Source organism: Typopeltis vanoorti, chromosome 16, assembly GCF_054136105.1.
Source record: "Typopeltis vanoorti isolate ZY-2024b chromosome 16, IOZ_Tvanoo_1.0, whole genome shotgun sequence".
Taxonomy (NCBI): domain Eukaryota; kingdom Metazoa; phylum Arthropoda; class Arachnida; order Uropygi; family Thelyphonidae; genus Typopeltis; species Typopeltis vanoorti.
In genome coordinates, this window is record NC_143564.1 from 87,461,657 (window position 1) to 87,476,074 (window position 14,418).

At 38.0% G+C, this 14,418-nt stretch overlaps 1 protein-coding gene across 1 annotated transcript in view; it reads right to left on the reverse strand.

Annotated features, from left to right (window-relative positions):
* The window catches only part of Phm (Peptidylglycine-alpha-hydroxylating monooxygenase), a 285,691-nt gene that overhangs the window by 62,884 nt on the left and 208,389 nt on the right, over positions 1 to 14,418 (reverse strand). Inside the window, exon 6 of the mRNA XM_090406196.1 lies at positions 12,447 to 12,511. Within this exon, the coding sequence (XP_090262322.1) occupies positions 12,447 to 12,511 (65 nt within the window). The remainder of the gene's footprint in view (positions 1 to 12,446; positions 12,512 to 14,418) is intronic.

The following is a 14,418-nucleotide window of genomic DNA, read 5'->3' on the forward strand; positions in this document are numbered from 1 at the left end:
TTCACAAGGAGATGTGTTTTGCATTATGGGAGATACTGAGATAGGAGTGATGTTAGCTTGGTCCATCTTTGCTGCAAGTTGCATGGTGTTGTACTACCTTACCCAGTCCTGAAGATATTTTCAAGCACAAACTTTGTTTACTCACACTTGGATAAAGGATTAAACTAAATTTATTACAGTCTACCCAAGTGAAAAATAAACTTTCAACTCCTAAGGGATGAAGAAGAATCTATAAAAAGCCTTTGCAAAATCTAAGTATACTACTGTATATCTCTCTCCTCTGTCCAAAGAAATTGTCACCTTATTGTAATAAATAAGTAGATTACTAAAACCTGACCTCCCTTCAGCAAATCCATGCTGTCCATCAAAGATAATACCATTGATGTCAACCCAATTATGGATCCTAGTTCTCACCAGCTTCTCCAACAACTTAACCACAACACCTGACACACAGATAAGCCTATAATTTGATACCCGAGTTCTATCACCGCCCTTATGAAGCAGGACAATCTTGCTCTCCTTCCACTCCTTTGGAACTTGACCCAGTGCAACCCATATTAAAAAAATATGTCAAGGCAGATATCAACTCCCTGGCACATTCCTTCAGAATATGTGGTGATATATTATCAAGTCTGACAGCCTTAATAACATCAAGTTTGCTCAATTCCCCATCCACCTCTTGCTCACTTACAGTCAGTCTCTCTTCCCCATCTCAACTGCTCTCAATCTCTCCATGATGTCACATTCACAAGAATGAAAGACTTTTATGAAATGCTCATGCTCATAAGTATTACCACCACATCTTCCGCAGTAGTTGTCCTCATACCATTTTCTCCAATCAGTGTCATCTTTCCATAATCGTTCTTTTTTTTTTTTGCTGGCTACATATTGAAAGAACTCCCTAGGATTCATTTTGGCTTCATTAGCTAACTGCTGCTCATACTTCCATTTTGCTACCCTTATCAACCAAGTCACCCTCCTCACCCAGTCTTTGTAATCCTCAAGGAATTGGTTATTACCACTTTTCTTATGCTGTCTGTACAATGCCTTTTTTCTCTATATCACATGCTTAACCTCTTCATTCATCCATTTCACACCTACCTTATTTAACCTTCTGACCACCCTTGGAATACATTTAGACATTACTACTACTAGATAGTTCTTGAATATTCTCCAAGCTGTGTTGATCTCTTTTCTGGCTAACTCCTCGTTCCATGCTACACCTGCAAGCCATCTCCTGTGCTCTTCATAATCACCAGCCTTGTAGTTCCACATATACCCTTTTCTCATAGATGTCCTCACATTGCTGGCAACCACCCATGTAATCACCTCATGGTCACTATCACCAACTAGAGAGTGATTTGACATCTCATTTATAATTACATCCTCTGATGAGATGATCAAATCCAAGATCTTCAATCCTCGTATGCCCTCTGTTGCATACTGCCTGAGGTAGTTGTCCCTCAAAAACTCAAGAAACTCATTTTCTTTACTTCCAGTTGCTATCTCATCATCCCAGTCTGTATTGCCACAGTTTGAAATCACCCATAATAATCACCCTTTTCTTATTTGCTTGGCTGATTTGTTTATACATTTCATAGTTACTACCCTCCACATTACCAATGTCTATAACATCATCCAACTAAGTATTTCATTCTATTCACCTCTATCTCACACCATACTGCTCAAAACCACTGGCACTATTTCCCCTTGCATCTCTACTTTGTATGGAGGTAGCTCTTTCTCTATCATCAATAGCATTCCCCTTCTCTTTTACCCTTTCTATTCTCACAAAACACATCATACCCTTCCATCTCTATTCTTGTCAGGATGTGGTACTCATCCAACCATGTCTCACTTATTCCAACAATTTTTCTGTGAACAGACTCGATTAATGCAACCATTTCATTTGCCTTGTTTCTTACACTTCCTAGCATTTATATACAAGCAAACATAGCAGCTTATTCCTAGATCTATAGCTGGTTCCATTGACACCACTTATTTGACGTGACTTCTCCATGCTTAACTCGAGCCATTTCTTTTTCTCCTTATTCATCTTCGAATTTTCCCTTGATCCCAAATTTCAAATTTGTACCAACATCTATGTATGAGGTGTGTTTCAGACCAAAGAATTTTGTGGTATGCCTCTATTCCATGTTGAGCTAATCCATGCAATCACATCCTCTTGGAGTATCTACCTTTCTCATGCTGTGTTCCTCTGTCCCCCCTGAGCCTCCCTATTTCCCTTTCTCTTTTGCACACCTGTTCTCTCATTTTCTATACTTCTGCTGCTCACTTCTTCATTCACAACCACCTCTTCAATCTCTCTTATCTCACTCTCCCACATCGCTTACACTTGATCAGATTCACTATATATATATATATATATAGTGAATTATATATAATTATACTTTAACATGGACTGTAGCTCCAGTTCAAAGTTAACTGTAGTTAAATTTCAGTGACACAATGTTTCTTTTTTATAGTGTTTTTTATTTGCTTTCTGTGTTTCTTAATGCCTGAAGAAGTTGGCCTTTCGACAAAACATGTTGCATTGTGAATAAATTTAACTGTTTGTTCTAACTCTCGGATCTAATTCAGTTTATAAAAATATGAACATATCCCAATTCTGAGTTAATATACCAGATATATATATATATATATACACACCCACACACTATGTGTGTGTGTGTGTGTGTGTGTGAGAGTCTGCACGGTTAGCCTAGTGGCTTTGCACTTCGCAACCATATGCCTGGGGAAAGAGTGTCCTAGGCTCGATTCCTGTTGGTGACGTGAGGAGCTGAAGGATCTTCCTCAGCCATAGCCAAGTTAGCCGGTCTTGGGCATACGCCAAGACCGGCTAACTTGGCTATGGCTGATTAACCGGCTAACTCTTTTCTGCCAGTATCTGGCATTTTTCATCCTGCAAGCAGGCAAACCAGACCTGTGAACACACAGGCTACAGTCATAGAAATATGGCAAGGAAGGCAAATGAGAAACCACCTTCCATGATTATCTCCCTAGTAATCAGCTGCAACCCTCTCAAAGAGAGGAAGCCACAGGATCATATCAGATATATAGTGAAATATGCCGTCAGAAACTTAAACATCACAACCTTAAATATCCCAGTGTTTACCAGATTTGGTGCAACTGTGATATATCATACTTTGGCCAAACAGAGAAATCGATCAAGTTACACAGTGAAGAACATAAGAGAGACGTCAGTTACAGGAGAATGTGAGCCAATGCTTTGTCTAGTCATGTTCTGTTCTCGGCCAATTCTAATGAAGAAAACCTTAGCCATACAGTCGTATAGGACAAGTCTGATCAGGATGAATTAGAAAGAAAGATAATAGAATGAAAAGAAATCATTCTCAATCCCCTACATCTCAACAACACCTGAGTTACACCCTTTCAGACTGTCATTGTGCTACAATCAAATACTGTCATTTGCGAGATGCTATACACATGCATACACCCAACAATGAAGCCAACGAGAGAACAGTTTTGAATGTGCAGACTTCAACATTTCTACCTTGAATATATATGTACAATAACTTCCGTGTTGTTTACAGTTATTTCCTCTATGTTTTACTGATACAAGCTGAAACTAGTTGTGCTATTAAACTTTGTTTTCATTTTTCTCGGTTTCTAGTCATTCAATATTTTTAAAAAAATATATATATATATAAACTTATATCACACTCAACAGATCATTAGATAAATGTAGTATCCAGTTGGTTTCTTAAGACCTTATGCCTTTATAAAATATCATTCTTGATCTTAAAAAAAAAAAAAAAAAAAAAAAAAGCTTTAATGATGTGTTATTCAAATCAAACTTTTCCATATTTCTGATAAGGATAGGCAGTCGTTCCAATTCATGTTAGGGTGGTGAAGCATGGTCTCAGCACTCTCCTTAAATGGATGTTCAAATTTTTATGTATAAGGCATGTTTCAGACTAAAGAATGTTGTGGTCTGCCTTTATTCCATGTTGAGCTAATCCAGACTTGTCAGATGTTTTGTGAAAAATATATGATTAATGTTCTTATATTCTTTTTTCTATTGAGTCCAGTTTTCCAAAATAGGAAAAATGGTAGTCACATGGAACTCAGTATACACCTGGAAGAGCGTTTATCTTTAGAAGAGGGGAAATGGATTAAGAGTTTATTTAATAGAAATAAAAGTTGTTACTAAATCATATTTCTTCAAATTGGTTCTGAAATTCTGGAGATGTATGGAGTGGAACTTGACTTATTGATTCCTTGTTGTTTGGATTAAGTTTCTAGGAGTTAAACAGATGTTATGTAGTCCTTTCAGAGAAGCCATTTAATTTCATATATTGTTTGATAGTTGAGAGTTCTTCCTGTAAATGATGGAGAGTTGAACAATTAGTCTTAGCTTGTCAAATTAAACACTTTACGATTCCTGTCTTCTGAGAAGGATGATGTGCAGATTGTTGAAGAATGTAACGTTCAGTGAAAGTGGGTTTTCTATAAACTGATGTTGTTAAATTACCTGATGGTAAGAAGTCTACTCTCCCCTGCTTTAGCCAACTTTTATTTAGAGCATTTAGAAGACATCTTTTTTTCATCTATATACCCTTAACCTTCATTTTGGGTTAGATAAATAGATGACATTTTTGCAGTGTGGCTTCACAATATAGATAACTTACCAACGTATTATAAAAACTTCACATCCTCTTATCAAATTCACTATGGAAATTGAAAGAGAAAACAAATTATCGTTTTTAGACATTCTTCTTATTCACTCACCATCAAGTAATTTAATAACATCCCCATCCACTGTGTTAAATAGGTCTTGTTTTAGCAATATACTTACAATTTATGATAAAGTGCAAACAGAGTTGGACAAAGGGAAAGATATACCATGATATTACAAGACTTTGTAAAGGCATCATTCAACATAATGGCACATCTGTATCAACAATCAACAATATAGGCACATCTGTATAACTGCAGCTCTGGCTAGAGCTGCAGTTATACAGATGCGCTGGTTAGAGCTGCAGTTATACAGAATAGGATTCCCCCACAGTCAACATGGTTTTGTTAAGGATAAGTCTTGTTTTAGCAACAATGTGCTTGCATTTTAGGATGAGGCAACAAAAGCGGTGAATAAGGTAAATTCATATGCAATGATATTCTTTAAGATTGCCACATGACAACTGATGTATATGTTGAAGAAGATGGAATAAGATAACAGACTAGTTAGATGGCCTGGAGACTGGATCTCAACAGTATTAGCAATATTATGGAATAGTGTCTCAGAAAATGAAGAGGATGGCGGCATGCCTCAGCATTCTGTTCTTAGGCCCTTACTTTTTAACTTATTTGTTAAAGATATATTTCATGTGGATTGAATGGGAATCTTCAGTTGTGTGCTGATGATGCAAGTTCAGCTTTGGAAACTGTATCCTGTTAAAAGCCTTCACAAAGTCCAAAAAGTATCGTGGAATTTCCATTTCCCCCCTTGTCTAACTCAATCTTAATATCATTATGAAATGTAAGTAAATTACTCTAGCATAACTTCCCATGTTGTTCTTTGCAAAGTACAGATTCACTGATAATCCATTTCTGTATGCGAGTTCTTACCAACTTTTCTAAAATCTTCATTTCTACTCCAAAAGTACTGATATAACTGGTAATTAGTTTACGGAATTAACAATGCATATAAAGTATATTAATTAAAGGTAACTTTAATAAATAACTTCTATATTTCGGCAACGTCATGTTGCCATCTTCAGGAACATAAAGATATGGTATGTGCACGCAGGCACTAACAAAAGCAAATGAGGAAGAAAGCAAGAAACTAATATTGTTCCTAAAGTCCTAATGGTGCCTTCTGGCAGGCTAATTTGGTTATCTTGGAAGTTGGGCTGAAGTTCTCAAAATGTAAGTCTCCCAAATTTGGGGTAGTTTCATGCACCCAAATTTGTTGAGGTTAGGAACATTTTTTAGAGCTGCTGATGATTCCTCGAATAATCTTTCATATTTAAACTTGCTGCAGTGTATTATTTTTGTTTTCTTCCAACGAATTCTATGGTAGGTATCTAAGGCATGGTCTGCCAGCCCAGAGCAGCTGTACTGGTGAAACCGGATGTAGTCTTTGTGTTCTGAAATCCTGATATTTGTTGTTCTGCCTGTTTGGCCAAAGTAGGACAATTTGCAGCTGCAAGGGACCTGTATACACCAGGTAGGTCTAGGGGAAGTGGTTGGTCTTTAGTAGAGCAGATAAGGGATGCCAACTTTTTATATGGTCTGTAACAAGAAGTAAGGTCATATTTTCTGAAGATATTGGTTATTTTCTCAGAGGTGCCCTGGATGCAGGGGATGGTGATAGATTTGGAGTAATCTTTATTGTGGAGGGGGGGGGAGGGTTGTGGTTTACTGGTTTTAGTATTTTTTGGGTTTTTTGGGGGTTATAGCTATTGGCTAAGAAAGTGTTGTGGATGTGGTTTAGTTCAGTAGTTAGGGCCTTTTCATCTGAGCAGATTAATTTTGTCCTGTTATATAGTGTTTTTATAACGCCATATTGTTGTGAGGGGGGGGGGGGGAATTGCTGGTGAATGTATCTGCCAGTATGGGTGGGTTTTCTGTAAACAGAGAAAACTAAAAATCCATCAAGCTGGCAGGTGATTAAAGTGTCTAGGAAGGGGAAGGTGTTGTTTTCCTCTTTTTCTAAGGTGAACTGGACTCTGGGATGTTGGTTGTTTAAGTGTGTTAGGAAGGAGTGAGTCTGAGCCATGTGGCCAAATAGCGAACACATCATCAACGTAACGAAGCCAAAAAGTGGGTTTTTGTGGGGCGGAGTTTAAGGCTTTCTCTTCAAAGGTCTCCATAAAGAAATTGGCCAAGGGTGGGGAAAGTGGTGAATCCATGGCTGTCCCCTCTATCTGTTTATAGAACTTTCCTTGCCAAACGAAATAGCCTGAGTTCATTGTGAACTGAAATAGGGCTGAGATATCGGGAGGAAACTTTGCTTGGATGAGCTCTAGGGTTTCTTTGAGTGAGAGGTTTTCTATACTGGCTTTAAAGTGGGCTGAGTTTTTTTTATGTGTGATGGTGTGTTGCCAGTTTAGTGTGTGAGTGTTTTGGCTAAATGTTTGGCTAATTTATATGTGGGGAAATCAATTCCATCCACTATGGGACGTAATGGCACATTTTGTTTATGTATTTTTGGGAGTCCATATAATCGGTGGGGGGGGGGAGGAGTCTAGAGTTATAAGGTTTTAGTTTGTTAGTGACTTCCACAGGCCAAGAAGTGACTTTTTTAAGGAGTCTGTGGAGAGTTCTAAAGCCTCCAAAAACCAACTTATCCAAAGATGAATATGCAGCCCTACAAGAAATGAAGAATAACAAAAAAAAAGTAATCACCAAAACGGATAAGGGAAATGCCACTGTGGTGCTAAATCAAAAGGACTACAAAGGTAAGCTTATTGCTTTCGTACTAGACCGTACTACTTACCTCCCTATTGAATATAATCCTACCAGCTCTCAGATTAGAACTCTCCACAGACTGCTTAAGAAAGTCACTTCTTGGCCTGTGGAAGTCACTAACAAACTAAAACCTTATAACTCTAGACCCCCCCCCCCCACCGATTATATGGACTCCCAAAAATACATAAACAAAATGTGCCATTACGTCCCATAGTGGATGGCATTGATTTCCCCACATATAAATTAGCCAAACATTTAGCCAAAACGCTCACACACTATACTGGCAACACACCATCACACATAAAAAAACTTTAAAGCCAGTATAAAAAACCTCTCACTCCGACACACTGACATAATGGTCAGTTTTGACGTCTCCTCCCTATTCACTAATGTCCCACTCAAAGAAACCCTAGAGCTCATCCAAGCCAAGTTTCCTCCCAATATCTCAGCCCTATTTCAGTTCACAATGAACTCAGGCTATTTTGTTTGGCAAGGAAAGTTCTACAAACAGATAGTGGGGACAGCCATGGGTTCACCACTTTCCCCACCCTTGGCCAATTTCTTTATGGAGACCTTTGAAGAGAAAGCCTTAAACTCCGCCCCACAAAAACCCACTATTTGGCTTCGTTACGTGGATGATGTGTTCGCTATTTGGCCACATGGCTCAGACTCACTCCACTCCTTCCTAACACACTTAAACAACCAACACCCCAGAGTCCAGTTCACCTTAGAAAAAGAAAAAAACAACACCCTCCCCTTCCTAGACACTTAAACACCCGCCAGCTTGATGGATCTTTGGTTTTCTCTGTTTATAGAAAACCCACCAATACTGGCAGATGCATTCACCAGCAATCCCCCCCCCCTCACAACAATATGGGGTTATAAAAACACTATATAACAGGGCAAAATTAATCTGCTCAGATGACAAGGCCCTAACTACTGAACTAAACCACATCCACAACACTTTCTTAGCCAATGGCTATAACCCCAAAAAAATACTAAAACCAGTACACCACAATCCCCTCACCCCCTCCACAATAAAGATTACACCAAATCTATCACCATCCCCTGCATCCAGGGCACCTCTGAGAAAATAACCAATATTCTCAGAAAATATGACCTTACTTCTTGTTACAGACCATATAAAAAGTTGGCATCCCTTATCTGCTCTACTAAAGACCAACCACTTCCCCTAGACCTACCTGGTGTATACAGGTCCCTTGCAGCTGCAAATTGTCCTACTTTGGCCAAACAGGCAGAACAACAAATATCAGGATTTCAGAACACAAAGACTACATCCGGTTTCACCAGTACAGCTGCTCTGGGCTGGCAGACCATGCCTTAGATACCTACCATAGAATTCGTTGGAAGAAAACAAAAATAATACACTGCAGCAAGTTTAAATACGAAAGATTATTCGAGGAATCATCAGCAGCTCTAAAAAACGTTCCTAACCTCAACAAATTTGAGTGCATGAAACTACCCCAAATTTGGGAGACTTACATTTTGAGAACTTCAGCCCAACTTCCAAGACAACCAAATTAGCCTGCCAGAAGGCACCATTAGGACTTTAGGAACAATATTAGTTTCTTGCTTTCTTCCTCATTTGCTTTTGTTAGTGCCTGCGTGCACATACCATATCTTTATGTTCCTGAAGATGGCAACGTGACGTTGCCGAAATATAGAAGTTATTTATTAGTTACCTTTAATTAATATACTTTATATGCATTGTTAATTCTGTAAACTAATTACCAGTTATGTATGACCAACGTATAAGCCTTGCTACTAGAAAAAGTACTGATAAGTTGATAGTAAAATAGATCAGTCTTTGCACCACCCTTGAGCATTTTCTTACATTCTGTCTGCTTCTATGGAATCTTGCCTATTCTTGAGCTCAAATTATAGTCTGGTGAAAGGCATAACCAATTTAGTTGAACACTTCTAGCATCTGTGCTGATTGATATCCCATCAGCCTCTATTGCTGAATTCTTATTCGGTTTATGCAACGGGTCTAGTATCTCCTCCTCATACACCTGAGTTTCTTCATCCAGTGAAGAGGTAGCATTGAGTACAATGTTACCTACATCATGTTAACGCTCTTAGCAAAATGGATAGTCAATATTATTATTATTGCACCCTCCATGGTGTTGACAGACTCATCATGGGAGATTCATTCAACTGACAACATATTTATCCTATAGAATCTTAAAGTCCTTAACACATCTTTCATTAACAACACATTCTGGTAATGCATTCCATTCACTGACAATTCTCCATATAAAAAAAATCTACTCCTTACACTCTTCTTCACCACACTTTTACATAACTTCCAGGAATGCCCTCTGGTTCTTCCCCCCTCACCTTCTACTTTTTTTATAATCTCCTCTGGATTAATCTGATAAAATGCTCTCACTAACTTAAACATCTCTATCATATCTGCTATCCACCAAACTCTGCAATCCATATTTCTTCAACTTCTCTCCATAGCCATATTCAAACAATCTCTTCTGAATCTATCAACAATCTTCATTCAGTAGTTATTCTTTCACATTCCTTCCTTATTTTACTTACAGCATAGCAATAGAATTCTTTTGAGTTTGTCTTTAGCCTTGTGGAGCAAGTTGCTTTTCATATATCAACTTAGCTTGCCATTCAGTACTTTTAATTCTTCTAGCCTGCACCTTATAATTTTCATAACTGACATCCTTATGCACATGGTATTCCTATCATATCATCTGTTTTGTTTCTTAAGAGTCTCTTACTTAGTATGATTGCACATTCATTTCACTGCTATCCTATTTAAACTTTGAATTCTAGGGATACATTCCTATGTTGTATAATTTAAGTAAATTTTTAAATGCATCCCATGCACTATTTATATTCTTCCTGTCTATTGACCAATATTATGCCAGAATCTAATATACTCCTTAGTATCAATTTCCTGCAGTTTATCATGTAACCATTCTGAATGAAATATCCATAAACTTAGCCACTTCCCAGATCAGTACAGCATGAAAGGTCACCAACTAGAAATGGAACAGTCACATCCTTAACTACCCCAACCTCCTCATGATAACATATCTAACATTCGCTGACCTTGAGTTTCTTCTGTCACATGCTGCTTGAGGAAATTGTCTCACAACAACTCCGTAAATTTGATTTCATTCTTATTAAGAGATTTCAGCTACTCAATGTTGGGATAATTAGAGAAAGCCACACATGATGATTATTAATTTACACCCACCAGGTTAATTTGATAATGCATTCGTCTTCACCAGCAACTGATCCATCAGGTCTGTAACAACATCCTACTATGTATTTGATCTTGCCAGAATCCACTAGTATTGCTGTCAGTTTTCTACCCTGACTGGACTTGAATCATCCTACATCAATATCAGCACCCTCCCTTTCTCCTATCTTGTCTATTCCTCTTAAAAAATACTGTACCCTTTACATTGAAATCTACTTCTGAAAGCCAGTCTCAGTTACCTAATGCTATAACATGAGGACCCAGAGTTATTCACCAAGGCAACAAACTACTCCTTTGTTTCTAATACTCCTGGCTTTTGTGTACATACACAAAAAGTTATCTCTGGGAATTATTATATGGCATCTCCATTATATTCTTGTTATCCTCATATATGCATATGACAGCTTTTAGAATGCCATTTGCTTTTCTTATATATTAAATAAGATGTTTCTTTTTTTTTTTCAAAATATATAAATATGATATGTGTTTGTATTATTCTCTGTTATGAATTTTATACAGAAAGTTGGAACTATACATGAACAACCTTTATCTCCAACCATTCGGTACTTCCAGAATAAAGCGTTCCAAATATTTTGTATTTTTTTTTAAATTTAATATTCTGATATACATTTTGCAACATGAATTCAGAATGATTTCATTTCTTAATTTTTGGAGTTTTCTTTAACCCCCCCACTAGGAATTACTATTACTATTTTCAATTCTTTTGGTAGGTTTCCTGTTGAATAAATTTTAAAAATAAGAATTTCTATATCTTATTCTGGCATATTTATATAATCTGGTGATGGAAAATGCAAATATATCTGTTCCTCATTTGGTTCCAATGTTCAACATTATCATGCTTAGAAATTCCTTTGAAGCTACATAGTGTGCCCATTTTATTTTTTTATTTATTTCATATGATGATACAATGTCCATGAATTCCTTTTACAGGGAGATATGGCACCATCTCAATCCTGGGAGGGACTGTTTCTTAAGTATTCCTGACTGTAATCCGTGTGTGTTAACAGGACCGGTTTGCCTGTTCTGGGGGATGAAAAAACAAGAGTTTATGGATGAAAACAACCCCTACCTCAGTATGAGAATGGCTAACTCACCTTTCATCGAAAGAGACCAGATAAAGTTTCCTCATGTCACGGATGGGAATTGAACCAGGTCTTTCCGAGCTAAGTGCTTCGTCTATACTGACTGAGCTATGGAGCTCAGTGTGCATGTTAAGTAATGAGACAACAATTATTATATCAAAACAAGGAACTATATTTGAAATTGTCAATTACACAGATTCCTCATAATCTCCCTCCAACTCCATGGAGTTGGAGGGAGATTATGATCTGTTATACAGGTGTTTCCATCTGTTATACAGTGTTGGATATCCTCAACATTACTGAAGGGCTTCCCTTTCAAGGCACACTTCATCTTTGGGAAGAGAGAAAAGTCTGTGGGAGCCAAATTTGGCGAATGGGTGTGTGTGTGGGGGGGGGGATATTGCAGCACACAGTGGAAAGGCACATTGTTGTGGAACAGTTCTTTCCTAACAAGTTGCATTACTCCTAAATGATAATGACTGTGGTGCCTGCAGGAACAAATTCACTGCAGATAATTCCAGTTAAGGTTACTAACATAAAAAGTGTCAAGAAAATATCTTGTTTTGCTGCAGATGAACTTTACAGAATTTCATCTTGTACAACATGCACTCACATACATTTTTGTTATTGAATATTACCTGTTCTTCTAGCTGGGATAAATCCAGCTGTTCCTAGAAGAAATACACCAGCTCTCTTTGTTATTCTGAAAGAGGAAAATTTTTTTTTTAAAAAATGTGAAAATAAGTAGCCTACATAGAAAGTTACTTCAGTTATGAAGATTAAGAGAGGGGGGGGTAGGCACATTTTTTTATTTTTATGTTTTGTCGTTTTGATATACTACATTTTCTATTATATTATGTTATACGATGGTGGTCTAAAAAGTTCTTGGTCTAACAATGAAAAAACGAATTTATAATTTCAAAAGCATGTAATTGAAAATACTAGGGGTGTGAGAGTGCTTGACCTGGTAATTGCATCTCAAAATTTGACTGTAATGAATATGACCATGTTGCCACCTATTGGTGAGAGTGATCATAAGGTCTTGACCTGGGAGGTGGCTAAAGGTGTGCAATTTGTGATTAAGACAGGGTATATGTGGAATTACCGTGCTGGCAAGTATGACAAGCTTAGGAGATTGCTTGGATCAGTGCCATGGCATGTACAACTGCAAGGGCTGAACGTCGATAGAGCATGGGAAGTGGTCAAAGAGCATTTACAGGAGGTTATGGCTGATTGTATACCTAAGGTCCGAATAGTGAAACAAGTAGGGGTTAAATGGATGAATAACACCATTAAGCTTGAGCTGCAAAAAAAGAAACAACTATGGAGGGAATTTAAAGAAAGGGGTGACCTGCAGGTACACGAACGGTATAAAGTGCAGGCCAGAAAGGTAACGAGTGTGGTAAAAAAAGCAAAAGCGGATTATGAAAGGAAACTAGCTATGCAAGCAAAAGAGAATCCCAAACAGTTCTTTCAATATGCTGCAAGCAAGAAAAAAACTGTACATGGCAAAATGATTTTAAGGAATGACGATGGTAAAGACTTCACTGAACCAGTCGATATAGTGGAGTTACTGAATGCGCACTTTGCAAAAGTATATCATCCAAGTGGTGACGTTGAAAAAATGAAGGAACCATTAGTTTATACGGGAATTGTGATGAATGAAGTGGAGGTGAATAGTCTATTACAGAACCTTAATGTGAAGACATCTGTGGGATTGGATGGTATACCGGCATGGGTCTTGCATGAAGTGGCTAAGGAATTATCAGTGCCCTTGACCATGTTGTTTAATCTGAGTCTCGGGTCTGGCTTAGTCCCGAAGGTGTGGAAAGAGGGGAAAATAGTTTCACTGCATAAAGGAGGATCCAAGACTATGGTTGCAAATTACCAACTGATCAGCATATCAGGAGTCGTTGTCAGGGTCATGGAGAAAGTAGTCAAGGGAAAAATACAGGAATGGATTGATGAAAATGAGATACTGTACAGAGGACAGCATGGCTTTGTGAAGGGTAGATCATGCTTCAGTAACTTGCTCAAGTTTTATAACAAGGTGACGGCTGAACTGGATAAGGGCAATGGGTTTACAGTGATACTGCTGGACCTGGCAAAGGCGTTTGACAGGATACCACATGGAATTCTAATCCGTAAACTACAACATATGGGAATGGATATAGGGTTGGTGAGATGGATAGCTGGGTGGTTGATGGAGAGATATCAAAGAGTAGTTTATTCAGGAGTAGAGTCCAAAAGACGGCCTGTGACTAGTGGTGTGCCACAGGATTCTGTTCTTGGACCACTGCTGTTTAATCTGTTCATTAACGATATAGGGAAGGGTCTAAGTGGGACAGTTCATTTGTTCGCTGATGATGCAAAGTTGGGTAGGGTGATAGTGAATGCAGAAGATGTCAAAGTCTTGCAAGATGACTTAGATCGATTGGAGTTCTGGACTAAGGAGAATGGATGTCAATTTAATGTGACAAAATGTAAGGTTATGAAAAGTATACCACATTGGTGGATAGGGAGATGAAGTTTAGGGGGCACATTGCGAAAGTAGCTAAATCAGCTCATCAACTCACTTGGTTGTTGAAAAATACCTTGACGAGCAGAGAC